Source organism: Harmonia axyridis, chromosome 2 (genome assembly GCF_914767665.1).
Source record: "Harmonia axyridis chromosome 2, icHarAxyr1.1, whole genome shotgun sequence".
Taxonomy (NCBI): domain Eukaryota; kingdom Metazoa; phylum Arthropoda; class Insecta; order Coleoptera; family Coccinellidae; genus Harmonia; species Harmonia axyridis.
Window position 1 is genome coordinate 18,407,432 of NC_059502.1, and position 26,520 is coordinate 18,433,951.

Genomic DNA, 26,520 nt, shown 5'->3' on the forward strand with positions numbered 1-26,520 from the left:
ATTCGAAGCAAAATGGCAAGAGATTTTTCAAGATATTGAGGTCGGTCAATATTAATTGTAAATTCAGCCAAAAATGTGTAACTTTAACTTCAGGACTAATTTATGAAAATGACAATAAATTTTGAAAAAACCTGTGAAAAACGCGAGTTATTTGATCCAAAATAGTAAGTTTGCTTGAAAGACTTGAATTTGTTAATCATCCATACGTTAACGAAAGCCCTTCATAAGTCTTTTCTTCAAAAATTGCATCTCCTGAAATATCAGCATGTCTTTTAGGAATATCGCGTATGATGGCATAGATAGAAAGGGGTATGCTTTTTCGTTTCCTCATTTCACATCAACGCTTTCGCCATTGTTTCATTCAAAACTTGCTCTGGCAGGTAGGCGTTGATAATGGGAATATATACTGAGCCAATCAACCGATACATAATTAACAGAATGTTGTCTTCGTACCCATGTCAGACATGTCTGGATCTAACCATTACATTTATTGGTAAATTGATACTGTATATACATCAAACCACCAGCAGATCAATAACCAATCGAATATATAATTGAATTAATTGATTAGTTGTGTTATAGGCGGCTAACTGGATCAAATTCAAAAATATCGCATAGAATATTGGATCATTTATTATGTCGCGTATATTCGATATAGAGCCATGAACGCAAAACTCCATTTACATCACATCATGAAGCAATAATTTCACTAGAACCTATTACTTTTTTCTATTCATTCGATTCGATATCGAAATCCTATCCTACTTCAATTCAGAGTGCAAACTGATGTCATTCCGGCTGGATCTAGATATAGGTCATATGAACTCTTGTTAATTCCGTTTTAGGTGCTATAGCGTGCCTGGATGGAATTATAATTTCACACTTCAGTTGAAAGATTTAGTGTTTGCGGTACTCGATATTGCAGTATTTCTCGATATATACGCATGGAAAGAAGGAACTATTGGCGTGAAATTTGCTGGGAAAATCGCGTGGTAAGGTGTGCCCCGACTTGAAAACTTGCAAGGCTGATATATGTATAGAACCACTTTCATCCGATATATCAGAATGTACATATATGATATTTTTGGGTGAACTTTCATCTCAATGTTGTATGGTGTTTCTACCCGGAATATAGGGGGAATGGCAATTGACAGAAGTATTTCATACATGAAAATGGAACTTATGTACGTGAATGACCCAGAAGTTTCTATTTTTATTTTATTATATATAATTAAGATTCTTTGCATAGAAGTACAGTTATTTCAATCTTAGTAGAATACTGAATATGACATGAACACGATATATTCAACCAAAATCTGAAATTTAACTGGCAAGGTTATAGCATCTGTATTTTGGGATATATATGGTATATTATTCATTGACTATGTTGACAGAAGTAAAACCATCAACAGTGAATATAATAGTGAGGGCAGAATTTAAAAAAAACTACCACAAATTCAAAAAAATTCTCCTTCACCAAGACTATGCGCCTTGTAGCAAATCGATGAAAACCAAGTTCAACTTGCGGCTCCAACTTTTTTACCACCCAGCTTATTCTCCAGATCAGTGATTATTGACTTTTTGCAGACCTCTAAAGAATGCCCAGAGAAAAGAAATTTTATGACTCTAATGAAGAAGTGATTGTCAAGGTTGAAACTTGTTTCGTAATTACAAACGAAGTTTACAACAGAAAAGATATGAAAAAGTTAGAGGAATGTTGGAGTAAATGTATCACTCTTGGAGATAACTATGTTGGCGAATAAAATAGAATTTTCAAGAAGAAATATGTTTCTACTGATTAGGCCTAATGATGAATGAATTGCTTCCTTCAGTAATTACAACCCTTTTTCAAACTACAGGCTTGTTTTTGTGATATTTTCAAACTGCGTTGCCGAAACTTCTCTATCCACTTCAGATTCTAACATAATGAGTTTTTTATTATTCAGGTGTTTTAAATTCTTCTGGCACACCTTCGGTTTTCCGAGAATCTTCTTTTCAAAAACGAACAATATCAAAATTTCGCTTCAGTAGTAAGAATCACGGTAAGAATATTCTGAACTAGGCAGTGAAGCTTTATCGTTCAAGAATGCAAGGCTGTTGCTGAGTCCTAAAATATTTTTTTTTCAAATTCGAAATTCATGGTTCAAAATATTCTCACTTCTTTGATGCGAAACTTCGATATTAGCCGTTTTGAAAACAAATTACTCGGAGAACCGGAGGTGTGTCAAAAGAATTCGAAACACCTGAATATAGACTCATTATGGTAGAATCTGGAACCGATAGAAAAGTTTTGGAAACTCAATACACGCAAATTAAAAATGTCACAATAAAACAACCTTGTATTTTGAAGAAAAAGTGTTGTAATTATTGAATGGCTAATTCATTTTGTACAACTGAAAAGTTCATGATAATTGAATGAGCCATACCAAAGTTACTAATTGAAGTCAAATCGGATGGATAACTCTGTAGAGTCCCAATTGTGGCCCAACCATAAACCAAACATTATTTCGAAACAGTCTTGACTAGTGAGAAATTCTCTTAAAATCTGATGGTCTCCTCTGGAATCATCCTTTACATCGGTAACAATAAAATGCTATTCATCAATTGAAAAACCATAGCTATTCAAACTCTGAATCTACCTTGAATATTTTAAATCTCTAGCGCATTCCATTCAAGATTTATCCTGAACACAGCTTCCGTACGAACGGAACTAGGACCACTTTAGGCCTTGAATTCTTCACAAGTGCACCAAACCAATCATTTGATGCTTTTCTTGAGTAAAAATTGAAGAATCACCATTATTTAGGCAAAATGTAGACCGCTGGCTCTTCCCCAGGAACAAGCGTGCAAAATTTACCCTAAAAATCACCAAAACGCATCCACCTCACGCCTCATACGTGGAGACAATCCAATCCGGGACTAAATTAGACGAACACAGGCCAGAAGGCCCAGAGCCCATGATCCATATGCCTTCACGGTTATTCAGTATCAGGTATTCTTATTGCCGCGGCTCCCTCTCTCGCTGCTGCCCTGGAGCTAATGTATTAGTAATCCGGCCCCGTTTTACGTATTTCGCATTAGACGCCGGCCTCCTGTCGAGGAGATACACAATTTCGTTTCGCCCCATACATTTTTTATGTTGTGCATATTGAAAGGTTCTTTAGGCCCCGCATGAAATATTGAACGTCGCGCAGACAGAGCAACAATCACCGGATACACCTTCCAGTCGGCCCTTAACCGATTGCAATTTGCGTAGCGACGCCACGCGTCGGCCTTACATACGGTGGCGGCGGCGGTAGCGGGGGCGGTCGCTGGAAATTTTACGTCAGCCCGTCGAAATTGGCTTTCTGTTTCCCAGCGGTATACGGTATCGACGTCATGTACAAATGCTAGTGGGTTATTGGTAACATACACTGGTCCTTCGAGTCGGATTGAAGGTTACATCATATACCTTTACGATCGGAGTTATTTTTAATAATACAACAATAATAAAGGCTTATATTCTGCAATAGGATAAGGGACTTTATTCTATATTCTATAAAATAAATGGGACAGGAGTCTGCTGGAGATCATGGAACTTGGTCATGGAAAAATAGAACACAGCAAGCAGACTAATCAACACTTTCACAACTTCACAAGGAGCATGTTTCATACAACCACCAGACAATCTCAGAAAAACTACAAAGATGGGAAAGAAGGCCATAGATGCATTGAAGACATTTCAATGAAGTAGACCAGGATCATGTAGATATTTCAGCGTCAAACTATTGACTGAGAGTAGGTGGAATTTATCCCGAAACGGATGGTTTTTTTCTAGCCCTCCAAGACTAAGTGATATCAACGAATAAAAACTGGCTATCATGAAAGATCGAACTATTACTTCACAAAAATTGCAATTTAGGAATCTCAAAATTAACTGACAATAACTGTTTCTTCAGTAAGAGTTCGTAGAGAAAAGCATTAAGACAGGTAGTCATTGATTTCTTCAATTTTCTTCTCATAAAATACAAATACAAATCAACATTTACAATTGATAAACAATTTTAGAAATTTTGATTTATCTTTTAGTTGAGGTTGACTCTCAATCAACAAATGATCACTTCAAATTATGAAAGTTAATTGATTCTACTTGATGAAGGTAATTCAATATAAATATGAAAAAAATTACAATATTCAGTCCTTTTTCCTTCAAAACATAATATATCTTTGGTTATATTGAACTATTTTTTGGTTGGATATTAATATTTTGTCATTATTGGAATTGTATTTCGAGACAAGAATCATAAAAATATAGTATGTTGTGAAGAAAAAAGAATGAATGTTGTCAATTTTTTGATATTTATATTGAATAACCTTCACGAAGTAGACTCAATTAACGCTTATATGATATATTATTAGTTAATAAACATCAGAAGACAACAATACACATAACTAAATACATGTGTCAATAGGAGCTATTTCAAACTATATGGATCTCGAGTTACAGACAAAGTGCCCAGTGGGAAATGATTTCAACAAGAACTGTCCCAAATATAAACACAACAACTAGAATAGACCAAAAAATTAAAGAGGAATATCAAGAAACGAGTACTTAGAGAGTAAAATGTAAGTTGTTCTCTTAGCTATATCAAGAACAGTGAGAAAATTCCTAGAAGGTGACAGACATACCCAACAATAGGCGGAACTTCTGGACAAGAACCAGACTACCGTCTACGATAACCAGAGGCGCTACCAGGATCGTACACGACCAAGCTCAATCCTTCTGATATTTCAAATATTCGGGATTGAGTGAATGTTTCCCTTCATGAGGAGTGAGAAAGCCAAGTTCGAGGGTAGTTTTCTCTCTTACACTGATGTTGGGAGAAGGTTATTCTATTATAAAGGAAACAGGAAACATCATGGAACTAGCTCATGGTCACATAGAAAGCCTACAAATCAATATCTTCACAACTGCAAGTTGAAGAAGAAGCCCAAACATGGAAGACTCAATGAGATGAACCAGTATCATGTGGATATATTATACCTTCGAACTTATTGCTAAGATCAGGTGAAATGTATTCAGAAACGAAAAGTTTTCTTCTAGCCATCCAAGATCAAGTCATCTCAACTAGAAACTACTGCAAGGATATCATAAAGGATCGAGCTATCACTGCCGTCTCGTATCCCAAATATTCTAACCTACTGATGTTGTTTGGCGTCTCTGATACCACACTATAATGAGAAAAACCTTCTGAACATGTTGTATTCATTCAGTTTAGCAGTGCTAGTTTTATTGCCTTCCTGTACAGATGGTTATCAACATCGATAAATTCAGAGACGAAGACTGTTAAAATTTCAGTAGGTTGAATTCATTTCATGGAGTCATCTGAAAGGTCTCTATTGCTGAATAATAGAGTTTAATATATAAGTTTTAGGATGAATACATTTTCAGCATCCTACGGCAACGGCGATCGTTGTAAAGCCCACGTTACGGATAGAAATTGGCTTTCTGTGCCCCAGCGGTATGCAATGGACTGAAGCGTTATGTAGGTATAGGCAAGCCCAGGTGATCGCCATATACGAAGTGCCGTTGGGAAATGATGCTGCGCGATATTGGTGAACAGAGAGCATCATGAGAGATCATTTGGTCACAAATGGAGGTTAAAAGTTCCAGATTCAAAGTTCCGATCTATTTCATTTTTGTTGTTCTTTTTGTTCAATGGAAAAACTTTTGATTTTTTTCTTGCATACCTTTTTCGAGGTTCACTCTAAAAATCTGGAAAAAAATCTGAAAACTTTTTGATCTTTTGCATTCTTTGAATCTGCTATTTTAATATTTCAGCAAAAAAATTTCAAACAATTCTTTCTAAGTAGGAACACCAACATTAAAAAAAAAATCAGTGAGCTTTGGCATTTTTGAATAAATTTAAGTTTTATTATTATTATGTTTCCTCGAGCTGAAACATTGGGGTATTTCTATTTCACTGACTTGCAGTGTGAGGCTGCACACTGTGGGTTGGATAGGAATATAAGAACGATTCACACAAGATATTTCAAGAAAGTGATATGTAAATTGACAATTATTTTTCTTTTATTACTCATGCAAGTTTTACTAGTACAATTCGTAGCATCTTATAGTGGTTTACTTGCAATTATTTTTTCTACTGAAAAATATACACTGTAAGATGATTATGAATATTTGAGAACGAAAGTCAGCCATTTCGGGATCCGTGAGAATTGCCATGTCTAGAACTAGTGAAAATAATTTTAATTTTGAATAGTCGGTTGAATTTGATTTGTCGAAACTAATAATGAAAACATGAGTCTCAATTTTTAGAAAACTATGATTTTCTTAACGCTTCGTGATTCTTGTTTGCTAAAAAACGAGTACAATACGATAGATTAGAGCAAAATCGAAATGATTTCCCATTAGGTCATAGATTTTCTTTCATATCGTTTAAACGTGGTCATGAAGTTTTGGATGAAAAAACCCTGAAACACTTTGTCATTCACCGCAATAAATAATTTATCATCTATCAACATGAAATAATAATCACTGTCATAAAATGTTCTTTCCTTCAGGGAAATAAAGTCCAACTTATTTCAACTTTACCTATTTCGTTTCAGAGAACCAACAATCGTTAACCAGGAAGTAGTTTGAGGTCCTTACCTGAAACAAAATGAAAAAAACATTAGAATGAATAATGAACTATACAGAATAATATTCTCTTAATAATCATTACAAATTGAAAAATGGACCGCTCTAGGTTTCCTATTTATATGTTTCCGGTGTCATAATATGTTTATTATATATTCGGTGACCAAAAATGCAACACCAAGAAGGCTTAGGGCCAAACTCGAAATACATGTTTAATTTGCATTTTTAATAATTTGTTACACCACGCCTATTTATTTGACGCTCATGTGTCCTTATTGGAATAAATTTCTCCACGTTATTGATTTCTTCCAAAGGTATAGCATCCCAGGCACACTATAATTCGTGCTGGAAAACGTCTAGTGCTTGTGAAGGATTGGCTAATTGTCAGTAATAGGCCAATCATGTCCATACATGCTCGATAGGCGAAAGGTCAGGAGATGAGGGTGGCCATGGCAAGATATCGTCGGTAGTCCCAGACCTCATTTATCTGTCTTGGACTTCTATGTCCTCTTCTATGATGTTCTTGACCTTCTCTACACCATGCCTGATTACAACGTAAACTGTAGAAAAATGGTTATCATCCAATAATGTGGCCTCTGTCGAATTCACTCAGTTGCCGATAATTTTCATATCACGATCTGGGTATAACCTCAGCCTTGAAACACAAAGAAAAACAAACAAAAATTGCTATCAAAAACTATACCGAAATCGACTTAATTTTTCAAGAAATATACCAGTTAATTTTGATTAAATCAGCAAGTGAAACGTCAAATTTTCCACGGCTACTAGATTATGTTGAATTAAATTTCAATCAATGACAACTTGTAATAGTTGAACATTTCTGCCATGTTTAGTCAACAAATTACAACTTCTTTTTTTTTCTGTTGGTGATAAGGTATTTTACTGTGATATGGTTGATACAGAAATCAAATAGAGAATTGTTATTTTACTCCATAAGACTTTCAATAAATTCATTTGATTCAAATGTTCTTATTCATTAGGATCGGATCCAATATCTTTCAGCGACTCTTGTTGCCTCTTTGTGTTTAATCTCATCTTTATATTCAACAAGATTTTTTGAATTTCCTCCTTTTCAATCCCTATTTTAATAAGTAACGAGATTTAATTAGCTTTTCCAGAAGAAAATCTCCTTCATTATTTCCTTATTAAAACATGGAACAAATTTTCACCCTATAATCACTAGGAACTCAAATATTGCAGGGTTTGATATTACTGACCACCTTCAACAAGAAATTTTAATCAAACTTTGCGAGGGCTGAAATACGATCTTCATTTTGTACGATGTTACAGCGCCAGGGCAGAGGAGAAAACTTAGGACAGATTGCGTGGTATATTAGAACATTTGAACTTTCTATGAGTTCATTTATGCGAATCCCAGTTCGTCTAATATAAAATAAGTTACGCGAGTTTCCTGGCAAAGTTTAAATGTATAAATTGCGGAAGCCATGCTTTCGTCCGATAATATTTGAATTGTTGAATATTTTCTGGTTTCAGGTTTGTTCACTGTGACACAATAATTCAGTCAATTCCGTCCGTGAAAGATGAACGAAACTCCAGAGACTATCAAGATCATGGTTTCAAACGTATTATCAATCCATGTACAGAAATAGCTAGCATCGAATGCAAGGAACACAAGATTGTGGAAAGAATAATTTTTATAGCAGTTTTTCCCATTAGGCAGAATGAGATATAGCTTATGACAAATAATATCCAGGGTGATTCACCTCCATCGCCTATTGGACGTTAATGGAAAACTTATGATAATTTCATGATAAGAAGTTGACTGAATTTGAGACAATGATCTTTTCGATGATCTTTCTCGATGAAATATTTCCAGATCTACAACTTCCGGTTATACTGGAAGAAGGCTACTACTTCCTTATTTCAGATGGCACACCAATTATATTGCATCATTAGATAGCTCATTTGATGATAATTTCAGCAATATGCCATAATTTGGAAGAAACTGAACGGTTAATGAGTTGATGGGATTTTATGAGAAAAATTATGACTAAGAGGGTTCACATTCTTTGAATAATTTTGCAGAAAAAGTTTTCTTCGAAAAAACCTTTTCAATTTTCGATTCTGCCAATTCGTTGTTTTATGAGACTGTTTGCGGTATGTACCAAAATTGTTTAGGGTAAGAAAATAACATCACGTCTCCCAGACAATTTTTCAATTCTAGAAAAAGTACCTCCCCGAGAGGGACTCGAACCCGCAACCTCCAAATCACTAGTCCAGCGCTCTAACCAACTGAGCCACCGAAGAAGAAAATTTCAACCGCATACTAAGAACGCATTCATTAACTTCCTATCTTTCCTCAGAGTCTGAAATAAATGTATTTGTCTCCATAATTTCCATTTGAGCTTCATAAAATAATCGCGATATACCTATGGGAGTATTTCCAGAATCATAACTCCGGCACAAATTGTTATTTTTAGCTCATCTGCTATTTCAACAACGCTCATTTTCGATTAAACGGTTTCCCCATTCGAATGATTCTCATCGTTGATGAAACTCGCGCATCAGATAGACGATCCAAATAATTAGTAATTTGGGTAGCCAACATAGGTATGTAGTTAGAGGTTTCAAATGAGGCATCGCATTATTTCCCGTTATAACTAATCGGAAACGGATACTTGATGAGTTAAACAATAAAATTCAATGAAGGCTACTTCAGAGGATCAATTTTAAATGTTGGAGAAATATTACATTGGTAAGAAATCTTGATGGGTTGCATTATATCTAGTAAAAGAAATCCATTCTTCTTCCAATAGTTGGCTTTAGTTATCTTTACCTCACGACTGGGTTACACCAGATGCCGTTAGAATGTGAGATTTCGTACAACAAAAACTTTTGTGACAGTTTTGTGATTAGTTGACTCAGTTAAGATGGCGCATATTTAAGCTGAATCGAATCTTTCTAACTATGGCAATTAAAGCCTTGTTTCCATTCAAACATAACGAATTTCTTTTTATTACACCTTATATTTTCGTTCGATTGTTTTACGTGCCGCACAAACAACGAAACAATCTCAATTTTGAAAGAGAAGTTTCCAGCCGTGTTATTTGTCGAATAAGTGATCACAATCAGCTATCGGGATCTAGTGATCCTCTCCACCTTTAGACTTTTTTTCCTTCAGTCCAGATGAAAGTGTAGATTTATGGCAATGCTCCACAATCGATTCAAGATCTCAAAGTCTGTTTTCGTGAAGTTATCGAGGACCTTCGGCCACAAAAGGATATGGTGCTGCAACCGTAGCCGTGGTGGCCATTTTCCGATATCGCTTCCCATCAATGATGGCAGACCTTCCTCTGTAGAATGAAACAAAAATCCATTGATTTCTCTCAAAATATACTCGGTTTTTTCAATATCAAAATGAAGTCTCTTCTTTTGGAAAACCCTTCAGATCTGCCAATGATAGATAGATCAGCTAGCCAAGTTGTTATACTGAGAACTATTGTTTTACTATCATGCTGTAGTTTTTTACATTTTTAGATTAATAAAAATGAGCTGTTTCCGAACATGTTTGGTACTTGTGGTCTAGCAAACAGAATATGAAAGAAATTATTTTTTATCAATTTAGAAACATGTAATGAATGTAACAAACTACAGGGTGTTACATTCAAACCAATTGCCGCTAGACAATAAGTATTTTGATAATATTGTTAATTTAACTAATAAAAAATGTTACACGTTACTTTATAAGCACACACAAAACTATTGTATTTTGTCGTCCACCCTGTACTAATTGGAATCAACATGTGATACATTTTTTAAATCAGCTCAGCTAGAGTTATCGGAAAATTGAGATAAAATGGGTGTGTTTAAAAAAAATTACGGTGACGTCATTACTCGACCCTGTATATTAGATTATTATTTCAAAATACGGTAAATTGAAATAAAAAATCGACGTGTTTGAGGATTATTTCTTAAAATCAAATGTTTAGCTGAAAATGAATTTGTTCCACACACGCTTAATATATCACAAAGAGAAAAGTTTAGACCAACATCAGATAAATGGAAATCAGATGAATTCGTCATTTCACATCCACCTACATAATAAGCCAAAAAAAGATCTCTGAATATCACTCCAACAAGGTAGAAATAATCGGATTTCCCATTATTGTGCTGGAGATAAAGCTACTAAAATAACATCACTGCAATTGACAACCTGACATACCCGATTACAAATGTGATAAACATCAAAAACAGTATTCATTCAAGATTTCTCATTATTTCGATGAGTTTGGTGGGAGTTGCAAAATTTCATTCAATAACATATTCGGATACAAAACACTCACTCGCTCCATCTTGATAGGATTAGATTCGAGGGCTGACAGGTAATTTCACACAACAGATTAATATCGATGCAACAGCTGGAGTGTGTGGTAGGATTTACACCCTCTGTTCTGAACGAGGGTGTGAATTCAATTAGTAATATATCAATAACATAACGTTCTATTTGATAGTGGTTTCCATAACTCTTTAAACATCGAAAATCTATCAATATTGCAATATTGACAAGGTTTAAGTGTATATGATTTGAGCACCTATGTCTGGGTATATTGAAAAGTTGTTTCAGTGCAGATTGAGCTTGAATAGTTATTTATAATACAAGTGCAGAAGGCATTGATATTCTTCCACGAGTTCAAAATTCAAAAACGAGCCACGAAGTGGCGAGTTTTGGAATGAACGAGTGGTAGAATGAGCCTTCTGTACGAGTATTATACATTATTTTCCCTAATTCATTGCATTTTCATTGAAATTAATGAAATATTTCCATAAATATAATTTAGTGATTTTTGCATTGAAAAATGTTGGTTGGCAGAACTGATTTCTTTAAGGCAGATTGATGAATTGACAGATAAAGCCGTGGCGGAAAGTTCGGAGTGCCAACATAGAATAATAAAATATAACCATGAAAACTGTGCGTTTCTGATGTATTCTCGCACGATTTTGTTCTACAAGATGTGGAAGAATGAACGGAATAACCACAGAATTAGAGAAATAAACATACCTACCAGATATAAAAACGAAGTTGTAGAAACAGAACTGTCTAATATCTAACGTGGAAGCCGTCCTCAAAAAACTCATGTAGTGTTAGATAATCTCAGTAGAAAAATTTACCCAGAATTTTCTTGTTATGTCATCCAATGTTATTTTCATTGATTCATCTCACCGTAGCTCTACAAATATTGTCATAATTAACACTGTTCTTCATAGAAAATAATTTTATCAACAGCTTTCATCAGAAATGTATCTTTTTCCTCACTTGTCAGAATTTTAATTTTTTCTGCCAGATAACCAAGAGATCAAAAACGGTGCAAACTTTGATTATTTACTTACATCGACTCCAATTCGTAATTTGCATTTCAACATGGCATAGATGTTCCATAAGGTAGAACTTTCGACATCTTTCGATTTCGTTGGTTCACTCAGCAGTTTTTGAACTGTTAAAGAATTTTTCATACTTCCTTTTAGTTTTTCGAGTGCTAAACCTCAAAAGCAGAATTGACTTCATCTTTTGACTCCGGATAAGTGAATGAAATTGAACAATCATTTATCACTGTCAAACATTATGAAAAAACCGTAAACGTCAGTATAAAATTCCATAGAAATTTGATTTCCATAGAATTTCTAATGAATATGTTTCGCAAAATGAAATTTTATATTTTTTATGTTGATACAAGAAGGATATTATGGCCGGAAAAATGTTCCACCTATAGCTGAAGAGTAATTTAGGGGCCTCAATATGAAGATATATATTTTGTGAAATCACTCAAATGCCTATTCAAAAAACTTTTCATGTCCGAAAATGCACTAATCTAATATTTCAATATGTTGCTTTATACTGAACTTTACCAGAGCATAAACAGCCAAAAATTGCCGGCCTAGGCCATCACCATCCATTTTAGAAAATACTTAAATAGGTAAGTTCCCGCTATGGATTCACGACTTGGCTTGATTTTCAAGCTACTTGACTTGAGCTTGACTTGATTTCAAGTCAAGAATCAAGTAATTTCAAGTCGTGCTTGACTTGATTTCAAGTCAAGAATCAAGTCATTTCAAGTCGAGCTTGACTTAATTTCGAGTCAAGGTCAAGTAGTATTTTCTCAATCTCAAGTCAAGTATTCATTTATCAAGTACTTGAATCATATCGAGCTACTTGATTTTCAGCCATTTTATTGTGTAGTGTCACATCAATGAAAAAATGATGAAATGGGAAGGAACCTTGCAAAAAACATTTTTATTTATTAAACTTATTGTATAAAAGAACCAAAAATATCAACTTTTTTGAAATGAAAACATAAATTAAATCACTATAAATCATAACAAAATGAAAAATAATGAAAGAATTAAGTTTCTTAATATTGAAACACTTCCAGGCTTTGTTTGATTTCATAATTTTCCATCTAGGATCTAAGACACATAAAGCATCTTATAGAGTTGTCGCCCAACCTATTGCAGGTTTTTGTGACTGTAAGAGCAGCTCTGGAAAATTGTCTTTCAACATCAGGTGCTGAAGATTCTGGCGTTGATAAAAAATCCTTGGCCAAGTTTGGAAATATATTTCTGAAACAACCAAAATCTACCAAAAGATTCCATAGAAATGTGGGAAAACTACTAATAAAGTCTCTCAGTGCTCAAGGAATACCCTTATTTCAGAATAAGCGCACACGAGATTGCAGAAATATATGCCGTACGACACGTGCATATCTAGCTCAAGTAATATCAAGTAGCTTGATATCAAGTCAAGCAATAAATATCTAAAATCAAGTCGAGTCGAGTTCAAGTATGTAATTTTTCACGAGCTTGATTTTTAAGTCAAGTAGTTGGTTAAAATGTCAAGCTACTTGGCTTGATGAACCCCTTGTACTCGCAGATAACGCCCATTATCGCCCAGAGCTGAATGATCATGACGTATTTATAATTTATTTTATGGAATGAAAATCATCAAAGATTTGAAGAAACCGAACGGAATATTGAAACTCCTCACATAATTTCAATAATTCTAATAAAATAATAAACTGTTCTTTCAATAAACACACGATTCTTTTGAACTTTCGACATGCCCATTCCCGAAAATTTGCATCAACGTACATATTTCTTTCAACATAGAAAACCATGACAGCACCGAACCCAGACTATTCCCTGATCTCCACCTATAGGATGAAAAAACGTTGCTACGTCTGGAAGCACCTTCCATCTAGTTTTATCGAAAGAAATATCACAACACACAGCTTGCGGTAAGCGAAATGCCATAATTCAGAACAGGAAGGCGAACGCCTATGACATAAATAACGATTCTCCAATAAGCCATCTCGCCTGAATTCGATGCTTTTATGAATGTTTGAGAAAACAATAATACCGGGATTGGGCCGAACAGATTGTGCGAAAACGCTGACTTCGGAAACGGATTTTCCACTCAAGCGGAATATATATATTTTGCATAGGCTGTTTTCCCGGAAGGCCTGACCTCTTGTGTACACCGGTGAGGGACCGTGATAGATTATGGTCTACATTCTGAATATTTCCGAATATATTAGTTTATTAGCGCTTAGGGAGACGCAGGTGAATAATCGAATCTGAATGACTCTATCGGATGCTGTGCTATCCGAACGATTGGAACGCGGGTTCGAATGCTTTTACAATAATGGAAAAGTGATTTACATGGCTTACGCCAGTAGTTAGCATAGTTTCGCAACTTCTGTAATGTTTGAAGATAATACCGAATGGGATTGTTCTTACCCCAGTGATTAGAATTTCTGTAATTGGGAACGAGTTTACAATATGGTCGGTTGAGAGATTAAGGTATTATTGTAATATAAAGGATGTATCAACCAGAGTGCAATATTTGAATTGCACATTGCTTACATTATATCACATTCACTAATAGTCTATTGTGCCCCACATCAGAGCAATTTCTCTACAGCTCACCTTCCAGTTCCAGAATTCTAATGAACTCCAGTAACAGGGATGGCTTCAAGAAGGCTAATTCCTTACTTCTACAAGTTTCTTGTCCAAAGCAGATTTTTCGTTGGCTAGTGTTAGCTAGGCGTTCCGTCACCAGGTGATCCGGAGTTTCTTCTTCCTCCTCACAGAATCTGCACTCATAATTTTCTGTGAGACCCATTCTCATGAGGTGTTTCCTAAGACAACAATGTTCTGTGAGGAATCCAGTGAGGAGGTGTAGTATATTTTTGCTGAATCCATAGACTTCTTGGATCTCGCAGTGTCAAAGTTTTGAAGAAACTTTTTGGAGTGATCCAAACCAGAAATATTCCGCCAGAGTGATTCTCTTTCAGTTTTTTCCTTCTCCTGAATCTCTTTCTTGTAGGTACATTTGTTTACGCCACAGAAAGGTTCCGAGCCGATGAGAGGAGTTTGTGCTACTTTTCTGACAAGTGTGTTGGCCTGTTCATTCCCTTTAATTCCCTAGTTGCCGGGAACTCAGAGTAAAAAGACCTTGTTATTCTTGCCTATTCCATTGAGTTTTCTTCGGCACTACAATAGCATTTTAGAATTGATGACATTTGAGCTCGGTGCTTTGATTGCAGCCTGACTATCAGAATGTATCGCTATATCACATTTCTGATAGTTTCTTGTTAGGTCAATTTCTACACATCTTTCTATTGCGAGTATTTCTGCCTAAAAAACATTTGGACAGCGGCCTTATGATATTGAGCATTTAATACCAGTACTGAATACTCCAGTGCCAGTCCCTGTAATCTGTGTAACATTTCATGGTATTCTTTTTAAGAACTTGGATTGTGGACTTTTTTTCCCAGTCTCCGTTTCTACTTATTATCGTGGTGCAGGTTTTTTCGATACTAACTTTTTTTATCATCTCGTCACTGGGAAGGGTAGGTGATGGTATGCAATAAGTCAGGGAAGACCAAGCTCTCTTATTCCTAATTCCCTCATTACTGGTACCTTCCCTAGATAGTCTTAGAGTGGCCTCATAGGTCACTCCCTCTATCACTAGATGAAGAGATGTGAGATTTGTAATGATGACCCAGTTGGGCACGTTCTCATAGCTCCAGTGATACAAACACAGGCTAACCTTTGTATTGTATCAAGGTCTTTCCTCGTGATATGCTGGCTAGCTCTGGCATGCCAGACTATTGCCATATAAGTTATCATCGGCCTCACAATCATGACTACATTCATCGCAGTATTCATATTGGAATTAGTGAACATGGCATGTTTCAGGATTAGATTCTTAAACGGTAAAAGTAAGAAGTTAATTTCGATTCGCACACAAATCCTTATTACCTCGAGTACTTCACGAATAAGTCCAACTGCCTTATTTAGAGTTCTAAAATACTACGTTCTATGGTTTCAACACACATATTTATCTGTTCATTGTGCGTTGTGCTTATGAAAGCATTCGAAGCCTTTTTGTGCCCCCAAGTACTTATTGAAAGCAGTACGTATTACTTAGTAATTGAAGCCTTCCAATAAAAGCCTTGTTGCTTAGTAATCCAAAATTTCGAAATTTTGTCATAACACAAAAATGCGCCGATGGCTTGGTACCCTATGATCGTGTATGAATATTCAATTCAATGAGATCTGCTGTACAGAATTAAGAGTGTTTAGATAATCATTTGAGTTTCCTAGATGCTACTAGATGGAATTCATTGTTTGATTCACTACAACAATGACACCTTAGAAAAAGCGAAATACAATATCTGAATAACCATTATCAATCGATTAACAAACATACTAAAAGTGTATCATAGATGATGTCGAGTTAGCTCACTTGATTTACATGGTATGATTAATTTGGGGAAGAAACGGTAACAACTATCAATTTATATACATTAATTCCTTAAGGAATATTATAGGGAATTAAAGGTCAAAAACCACCAGTCTGGCTATATATTAGGAGTAAATGAAATAGCTCAATTTTCTTACTTTTTCTCGAAGAATAACCATAATCGATCAAATGTTCGGAAAGAAACTTTAATGTTAGAAGCGATAAGAGAAGTTATTCATGATTGATAGGTTTCGACCTCCTTGAATAATTGATAAAATCGTCAATACTTCCATTGGAAAGAGTTTATTCGTGCTGTTATTTTTTATTCATGGCATCAAATAAATGATGAGAAGTCAAGAGATTGATGCTTTTCACGATTTACATGTAGGAACATTTTGTTCGTTCGGTTATTCACATCGATCCACTTTGGAAATTTCACATAAAAAGAATATTTTTGCCCATTGATGAATTGGTGAATGAAGGCATTTTTGGAATAATGCGTATTTTCTGGTGCCTTTCTCTTTTCTGGTTCAACTTCTACTTCAAAGCAAAACTGCATCAGTATTTTTCAAAACATTCAACGTTTGGCGCATTCGCCATTTCGTATTACAAATGAATACCTTTTTACATTATTTTCTCTATTTCAGTATCGTAATGAGGTCATTGCAGTTCTAAAAACAGTGCTGTAATGAACTCATTAGAGCATCGTTTTCAGTTTTCAGTTCAGTGTTCATTTTTCGTTTTGTGGTTGTCTCTACTGCCTTTCAATCCTATCAAATTTCAACAAACGTCAATAATTGTTAATATAATGTATAATTTGGATATAGTGTAATGCTTTGTAGCATTGTTCTCAATTTCTCTTAATTCTAGTGGTGTTTAATCCATTTTGTCAGACATAATTCATAAATGTGATGAGTAATTTTAAATTATTTAAATTCGATACGTACGATTCAAATTCAAATTGCGTAATCTGTCAATTTTCGTAACAGTCACACCAACTGCCAAGATACAATACAAAAGTCACTAGGATGTATAATTTGAATTTTTAATTGAATTTCGACAATATTTCACTAAGCTTGACTGAAATAGACAAAATATCGCCTAATACTCGTTGCAGAAGGCAATTCCAACACTCTTTCGTTCGAATTTCGCATTCGGTTTGGAATAGGAGCCCATTCTGCAACTTGTTTTAGAATATACTATTACCTTTCACCAGAGTTTAATGATTAAAGTTATTTCATTATGATTTGTTCGCTCGAAGAAAGAGTAGGCATCAATTAAATTCATTATCTTCAAATATTGTGGAGTCTTGATACCAGTATCTTTTTAGTTTCAGTTATATAACCCTTTTGAAATCACCATTCGAGGGATATAAAGCTAAAATCTCTCGTGAATAACTCAATCAACACAATCCCATTGATATGAAAAATTTTCAAACATTTTCACACAAAATTGAAAAACTAAATTTTTTATAGAGAATATTTTTGTTATTGGAATGGAACCAGAAATTTACGTCTATATCCATATTCAGGTTAGTTACGTTAGGTTATTGACAGTGATTCTTTGAGTTATATATTGAATTTAACTACAGATTCCTCCAATCAAATGAAAAACTTTTTTCATTTGAAATTTCTCCAGATTCAGATCAGGTAAAAAGTTGACGATAAGCATTTAACGACTTCACAATGGGCTATTACACTTCTGTCTTTTCGATGTTTACCCCACCGATATAACACAATTCTCAATCAATATGGAAATCGATGTTCTATGGATTATACATATCATTTATCTGGATGAACGTTGCCAATCCACGAATAATGAGGTTGAATTTGTAGTAGACCTCATTTGCATATTATTATAAACTAAGAGGATATACGTTTGCTGAAATGGCTGTGATCAAGTTTTAATCCAGCGGATCAGCCTCATTTGCTTCAACTTGAAATAATGAGAAATACATTAAATAACAGTGAGGAACAGCAAGGGGAACTACTCGAAATTGAAAATGACTGTACTGAAACATGCATATTATTATAAGAATTGGTTTTGAATTATAATTCAATGATTAATTCATCAATTAGAGTCCACATATCCCAAAAGATAAAATTAAACTCTGTAAAATTGTTATTCCAATTATAAATGTTGATTTGTATACCTATTTCACAGAAGAGTAAGCGAGAAGATATGACTACCTGTTGTAATAGTTATATCTGTGAATCCTTACCTGACAAACTATTTCTTTCAGTCAGCCTATAGTTACTAAAATGCAAGTTTGTGAAATAAATATAAAATTTCAAGTTTTTGAATTCAGTAAGTTTTTTGAAGTATAAGACACTGATGAGGAAAAATTGTATTGAAAAATACAAAAATTCCGAAATGTACGTCAGTCTAAATTCGCTAGAATTACCGACTGGGAGTTTATTTTTTATATAGACTTCAGAACTGTATGAAGTAGTCAGTAGACAAACAGTTTTGAATAATACGTTCTTTCTATTTCATTCCAACATTTCAGCATTGAATCTTCTAGTTGGAAATTATATTGGTATGACGTTAAAAATATGGAAAAGTACTAATGAAATTGATGATAATTCATTCTATGAAAATGAAGTCATTCGGAACTGAATAGTATTCTTCTGAAGTGCTCAGTATGAAAATTACTTTCCATGAAATAAAATGAAAGCAGCATTAACTTTGAATGAAGTACCTAGGAATATTTCATTCCAATTTCAACAGCTAAAGGTTAAGCTTCACCTGTATATTCGCATTTGTTCAACCTGCTTCACAATTCCTGTTTCTCATAATACAACACTTGCGAAGTTGATGCATCCAATCATTAATATTCAATACTTGCATATTTCATGAGACGTTCCAAGCGCCTCAACCTCCAACACCAAGCCATCGAGATGGAGGACATCAAAATAAAAATAAGGGAAAATACATTTTGAAGTGCCGGCCTAATAGAAAACTGTCAGGAAAGGATGGGGAGGAGTGAATAATGAACAAGTTTGGGTCACCCTAAGCCCAGAACCGTGAGAGAATTATAAATGGCTGCAGCAGGTTTTAATTCCTACCTGGGGAAACTGAACCTGCTGAAAAAGGTCGTCTCATGACGTTCATACTCATATTTCCATATGCTCACTATTTTAATTGGTCCGGAAGTTATTCCGTTCAAACTGAGCGAAAACTCGTTTAGCAGATTTTGCCGAGCTCATTTGAAGGGAAAATTGGTGGAAAATTGGGAGCGAACATAGATGCCCTTGAATGATCGATCCCGAAGGTGGTTTCTTCGATAGCATAGGCGCTATATCTACACATCGGATCGACTTTGTTAATTAAGCGTGCTTCGTTATTAAAAATTTTTCAGTAGAGTACTTCACCTCGATACTCATACCAGATACTTTTACAAGTTTTCTGTTTCTGTTTTTTATTAATTTCTTTCAGTGAACATTCAAAAAAAGCAATACTCGATATCAGAAGCTTTTGGGCGCTAGTTCATTAATGTATTCATTGCACACTTGGATACCACATACCTATTCTAATGAAAATTATTATGATTTCTTTTTACGTCTTCAAACTGAAATTGATCTCAAATAGTAATGAAGGAAATATACGGAATTTTTGCTGGTATTTTCCTCGAATTTTCTATGATTTCTATGAAAGGAAATTCTAGGAAATTCTGTATGAAGCTTGACATTGCCGCCATATATCTAAACACATATTGTTAAAAATTCTGTTTTCGCTGAAATATTGGCAGCTCTCTTTAATGATTCAAATAATAAAAGCAACACAACATTTCGGAAGAAGGTTGAAATGGTCATTTTATATCCAAAACACATTGAATATCAACTTGGTAGAACTTTGTGTCAAATAAATATTGAGTTTTTTCCGATATTTTTCTCGGATTTCCTTCCATTAAGGAAGCATAAAGTTTCAAATAAGTCCTGAAATTTTTACTTTACCACTGAATTCACCTAGATTCTTTCAATTTTTGTTTCAAATCATATCCACGTAAATTTCATTATCAACTAATTCGGGTGTTTCTAGAAAAAAAAGAGACAAAACAAATAGAAAGAGACAAACAGAAGTAAAAAAGTTTTTGAATTTTGCCAACTAGCACAAAGCTTGAGTTTGAAAAAAATCTTAATTCAATAAAAAAAAACTTTTTCATTAGGTGGCACTATGCTTTCTTTTTCTATTATTTATTATATAGAAGTTTCAATCTACGCATGCGCAAAGCTCAACCGCTTATGACTGGAACTTAATACCTAAACCAATTTCATCCGAATCAGACTACTGCGCTAGACTCAAAATCAAGATCGAAACTCAATATCAAATACTTCAGACACAAAGTCTTATCTCTAATAGTTATTGAAAAGTGATTTTGGAGGATTTTATTAAAATTGTGTCTTCTATAAAATTTTCACGTTATCTTGTAAAAGACATATTATAGATATCATGTGATATAAAAAACACAACACCAAGAATCCTTTCGAGTTTTTCGACTAGACTCGACTCAAACACATTATAAAGGCATTTATCATTAATAGTTACATCACCCATAATAGTTTGACACTACCCTCCCCCTACGGCATGGATTCCACAAGGTGATTGATTTCCTTCTAAGGTATTGCATCCCAAGCAATCTGTCATTCATGCCGGAGAGCTTCTGGTGTTTGGGGAAGATTTGCTAATTGCTTCAGTCTTCACGCATCATGTTCTACATATGTTCGATTGGCGAAAAGTCAGGAGATATCGGTGGCCACGGTGATATATTGACTTTACTCTTTTCAAAGAATTCCATAGAATGCCTTACAATGTGGGGACTGGCCTCATACCTTGAAAAATTGTGATGATTCACCTACAAAGGAATCCCATATCATATCCCATCCCATATCATAACTCCTACAGTGTGATGCACATTGCGTGATGTTCTTCCCGTCTACCTATGACTGTCCATTTACTTCCTCACCTATGACATTCTTGGCCTTCTCTAGTCTATGTTTGATAACGCTGTTGGACAGAGGATTGGTAACGGTTATGGCGATTAGCAATTTTTGTGAATTAAAAAACATCTTTACGTTATCCAATAATGCTTCTGAAAAATTTTCCCACGTGGCGATAACGTTCACGTTGGCGCCTTCTACCATAAAATTCAAAAAGTAACACAAAACTAAAAGAATTACAACTAATAACAATGAGGAAATCGACTTAATCTTTCAAAAAATGTACCAGATATTTTCGATTATTACACGTAAAATGTCGAATTTCCTATAGCTTACAACTGGTTTAACATTTCCGCCAAGTTTGATCAAACTTCACTTTCCTGGTTTTGCATGTTCTATATCACACATTATACATTATGATTCTATTCTATGTTGTCAATCTGTTACACTCCCCGCCAATTTTTTTTCTGGTAACGATGAAAAAATAATGGTTTCGGAATCTTACCCATCTCATCCGGAAGGTGAAACCTTTTCAACTAAATCATATTGAAAATGAAATAATTCCCTGTCTTTCGAATTCTTACTCTCCTTCCGTATTCAGAGATAAAGAAAAAATTCAATTTTCTCTTGAATACAATCGATCTACTTTTCATTATTTCAGCATACATTCCTTCCATATTCTCCACTGAAATATCATATTGTCCCCTGCTGTTCCAGCCCGTTGCATATTTTCCTAACACTTAATTATCGCACCCTTCTTTCTTGAACGCCAGTATATTTTCTTTCTCCCCTCATTCGGCTACACGGATCCAGTTTTTCACGTTTATGTACAAGAAGGGCAATTCCAATTCTCCTGAAAAGTACCGGAAGTAAGTGCTTACCGCATTGATTGAGAGATCTGATGAGGTTGTGAAAATTTTTTCGCCATCAAAGAACGAAAAATATTTGTTACGTAATAAGTTCTGAATTATATTGGAGAAATATATTGAACAGTTGGGTACAAGTTTTTCTGATGTTTCTTACTGTTGATCTAGAAAAGAATCTAAATCTGTCTTCATGCCATTCAACGAATGTTTTTCTTTTTTTGCAAGTTCAAACATTTTATTTTTTTATGTATTTATATGGAAATTATTCGAATAAGAGAATTTTTCATTATTATAGTGTTCTGCTGTGGTATTCTGTGTTTATTTATTCATTAATTTGTTAAATTCCCGGAATTTCAGAAAACCTATTTTGAAATAGAAAACTAAGAATAAAAAACTCCACTCCATATTTTGAATTGAATTCTTATGTTTCCATGGCCGATGGATTTCGATACATAAGAATTCACTTCGTCCACACACTCTAATGCGATATTAAATCAGAGACCAAATTCGACAGTCCCCTGACAGGAGACAGTTTCCATAGCAACCATCTGACAATTTCATTGTTTTTCCAGAATGTTTCAATTAACGCTTCAGCACCCGTATCTTGAGTAGGATTGATTGTCAATCACCTCTTCCGTATTCTTCTCCTTAACTTGTATTTGATCTGGGGAAATATGCTGAACGCCTCAGTTCTCCACCGGAAGCGTGTCCCTTGGATGAAATCTCTGAAATGATTGCTTTATAAAGCTTTACTGAGTCTACTTGATGAAGGATTTTCAATATAAATATAAAAATTGACAACTTTGTGTCACAATAATATAAATTTATGATATATTTGGTTTATTTTTGTCTTAGAATATAATTCCAATTCAAAAAATGACAAAATTAATGATCAACCAAAAGCAAATTCAAAATAATTAAAACTGTACAAATTGAGTAAACGGTTCACAAATTGAATAACTAAATTAACATAGAGACAGATGTACATTTCGGAATTTTTGTACTTAATAATACAATTTTTCTTCATCAGTGCCTTATAGTTCAACAAAATTACTGAATTTACCAACTCACCACTTGTATATCTTCTTCACAAAAATTGCAATTGGGGCATATTCAAAGTAACTAAACGTAAGGATTCACAGAGAAAGCAATTACTTCAGGTAGTCATAGATTTCTTTCTTGTTATTCTCATGAAATACATATACAAATCGACATTTACAATTGAAAAAACAATTCCAGAAATTTAAAATTTATATTTTTGTTCCTCAATTGTAATTTTTGTGAAGTAGATATATAGGTGGTGAGTTGGTAAATTTAGTAATTTTGTTGAACTATAAGGCACTGATGAGGAAAAATTGTATTATTTGATACAAAAATTCCGAAACGTACGTCTGCATTTATGTTAATTTTGTTATAATTATGTTAATTTGTTAACCGTTCACTCAATTTGTACAGTTTTAGTTATTTGGAATTTTGTTTTGGTTGATTATTAATTTTGTCATTTTTGAATTGGAATTATACTTCAAGACAAAAATAAACCAAATATATCATGAAGATATATTATTGTGAAGGAATAGAAACAAAGTAGTCAATTTTTTTATATTTATATTCAAATTATCGCGTCATCCGAATTCGCAATCGTAGGCAGAGCAGGTCTTTCGTTTGTGCTCTTTCGAGCCTACGCGTTTGTTCAACATATTTTGTATTTTTCCGGCAGCACGGATTATTATTTTTTCGATCGAAATCTTCAGCCCCACTTTTCAGCACTGTTGTCATTCCATTCTGTTTGTTTGCGATTCGCATTCAATATTTGCACGAATATTTCGTTTCTAGTGTGTGTATTTCATTTATGGAATCATTGGAAGCAGAGATGACTGCAAATAGTTCGGATGGAAAATTCGTGAAAACATTTTTTCCATTCTAATTTTCCATGAAGTAGTTCAACGATGTATTCGCATATACGAAAGGCAATTAGGTACGAGTATCTATTCGAGAACTCCAACATATTGGCGAGTTTGATGAAACTTTGACTGATCAGTCAACTCGCCAATTTGTGTTTGTTTTAAAGCGATGGTGTGAACAAGAATGAACCAGAATCGAATACACAAATAGTTTGACGAAAAACGCACTAAAAGTTTTATGAATTCCATCATTTTTTTATGCAGCAGGGTGACTTACATGGACGAACAACCTTATACAATATCGAACAGCCTGAGACTTCACATTTGAAGAACACAACCTACCTCAGTAAACCTTACCTTCTCTTTTTGAGGTTACAGACACATATTTGCCTATTAATGTTTCTACTCTATTTATTTTAGTTTGTTACTCATTCACGATTTCTGTCGTGTGATTTTTGAGTATACCTATGTCTTTTATTGCAGTATTTTCTGTATGATATTTGAAATTGAGTTTTAGTCAATTAGAGTTTCTTCGTATTTTATCTAGATTTTTCTTGAAGGTTATCATTCTAATCAAATATTCGGTAGGGTTGTAGTCAGCCTTTCTTTACTGCTCATCATTTGAATGATGAATTGCTTCTTCAAAAACCTTCTCAGCTTTTCTCTTTACGGAATCTGTTACAGTTTTTCATTGCCTTTGGATTTTTTGTGTCTTATGAACCATATCCATTGCAGCCCTTAGCAGTTTATTTACTGCGTATTTCATATGATTTTTACATATGAATCTATTATACAGGGTGATTCACCAGGATGGCCTATTAGAAGTTTATGGTAAACTAATCATAATTTTGACCTAAACATTTGCATGTTGAGGTTAGAGCTAATGATTTTTCTCCCTAAAATATTTTCAGATATCTACCGGTTATACCGGAAACAGACTAAGTACTACTTCCTTATTTCAAATGGCACACCCAGTATATTATTGCATCATTAGAAACCTTTTTTGGTGACAATTTCGGCAATATGTCATACCTTCGGTATGGTTCTTGAGTTGATCAAATTCTTATGAAAAAATGGTGGCGATGAGGACTCACATTTTTTCGAATATTTCGGAAGAAAAAGGTTTTGTTCTAGAAAATTTTTTTCTTTTTCAATTTTGCATATACGTCCTATATTATAAGACTTTTTGCCGTTAGGACCAAAAATTTACAGGGTGTTTGCAAGAAGATCATAAACTCGGACAACTCAAATTCATCAAAACTCAAGATTTTCAAATTAGAACCTATATTTTTCATTATTTCAGTCGATTCTACGTACAAAATAGTGGGAGTTACTCGAGCAAACCCTATACCTAAAATGAATACTTCAAGAGTTATCGAGGAAGAACCTTAAATGAGGAAAAACCGCAATTTCTAAATGTGTGGAGTAGTCTGTGACTTCCGGAAAACAGAAATTCGATGTTTCCATAACTGGAGATGAAATTTCAAGAATTGTTATCAATTATTCGTAATTGAAAATTGTATTGGTTTATGAATTCCTCAACAATCCAAACGAAAAATTAATTATAATTCATGAAATTTATCTATCCGAATATCGAATTTCAGTTTCTTTCTGTGTTTTCTGGAAGTGACAGACTAGTACAGTGAGGAATTACGGTTTTCCCTCATTCAAGGTTCTTCCTCGATAATTCTTAAAGTATTCATTTTATGTATAGAGTTTGCTGCACTAGTGAACGTAATAAAAAACGAATTTTAGCAAAATTGGCCTCGTTTCGTTGATAGTAGGGCAAGTAGTTCCGTCCTGTTGAAAAACACATCGCACCTATCTACACGTGAAAAAAATTGATGAAAACAAACAAATAATTGATTATCCTAATTCAACTCATATGTTACCTGAGCCAATAAAATGTCAACTCGGAAATAAATGATGTGGATATCCACATTGAAAACCAAATTTTTCCCACTCGCAAATTCCAAACAATTCTCAACGAAATAAGCCATCCGTAAAGTAGCTCAAAGGGGATATCATTCCCAAACAAATATCAGAGGTCCTTGTCTCCATTCTTCTTTTCGAAATTCATGGATAATCCGAATAGATAAGATGTCAGATGCGGATAAAATACGAGATATACGATTTCTTATTCAGTACGAGCCAGAGTGCCTCCAAATAATATTCTGACACATGACAGCTTTCACTTCCACCGTGCTATGGCGGGGCTTAAACTCTTCAGATTCATAATACCAGCGTACTCGTGTTGAATGGACGCAAGTCAACGAAGTCTGCTCCAATCCATCCATGCTGAATTATATAACAAAGAAAATGTTTGAATATATGCCACTCATGTGTGAATTCACATTCTTAGAAAGACGGAGGATGCTTCTCTCCTGTAAAG

The 26,520-nt window shown here is 34.3% G+C and overlaps 1 protein-coding gene across 4 annotated transcripts in view; it reads right to left on the bottom strand.

Moving 5' to 3' along the window:
* LOC123672184 (discoidin domain-containing receptor 2-like) overlaps positions 1 to 26,520 on the bottom strand; it is a 354,429-nt gene that overhangs the window by 257,440 nt on the left and 70,469 nt on the right. Inside the window, exon 1 of one of the 4 annotated variants that reach the window (XM_045606194.1) lies at positions 11,683 to 12,205. The exons of the other annotated variants lie outside the window; for them this stretch is intronic. Within the exon in view, the coding sequence (XP_045462150.1) occupies positions 11,683 to 11,755 (73 nt within the window). The 5' untranslated portion in view covers positions 11,756 to 12,205. Of the gene's footprint in view, positions 1 to 11,682; positions 12,206 to 26,520 lie in introns of those variants that run through there. 4 annotated transcript variants of the gene reach the window in all.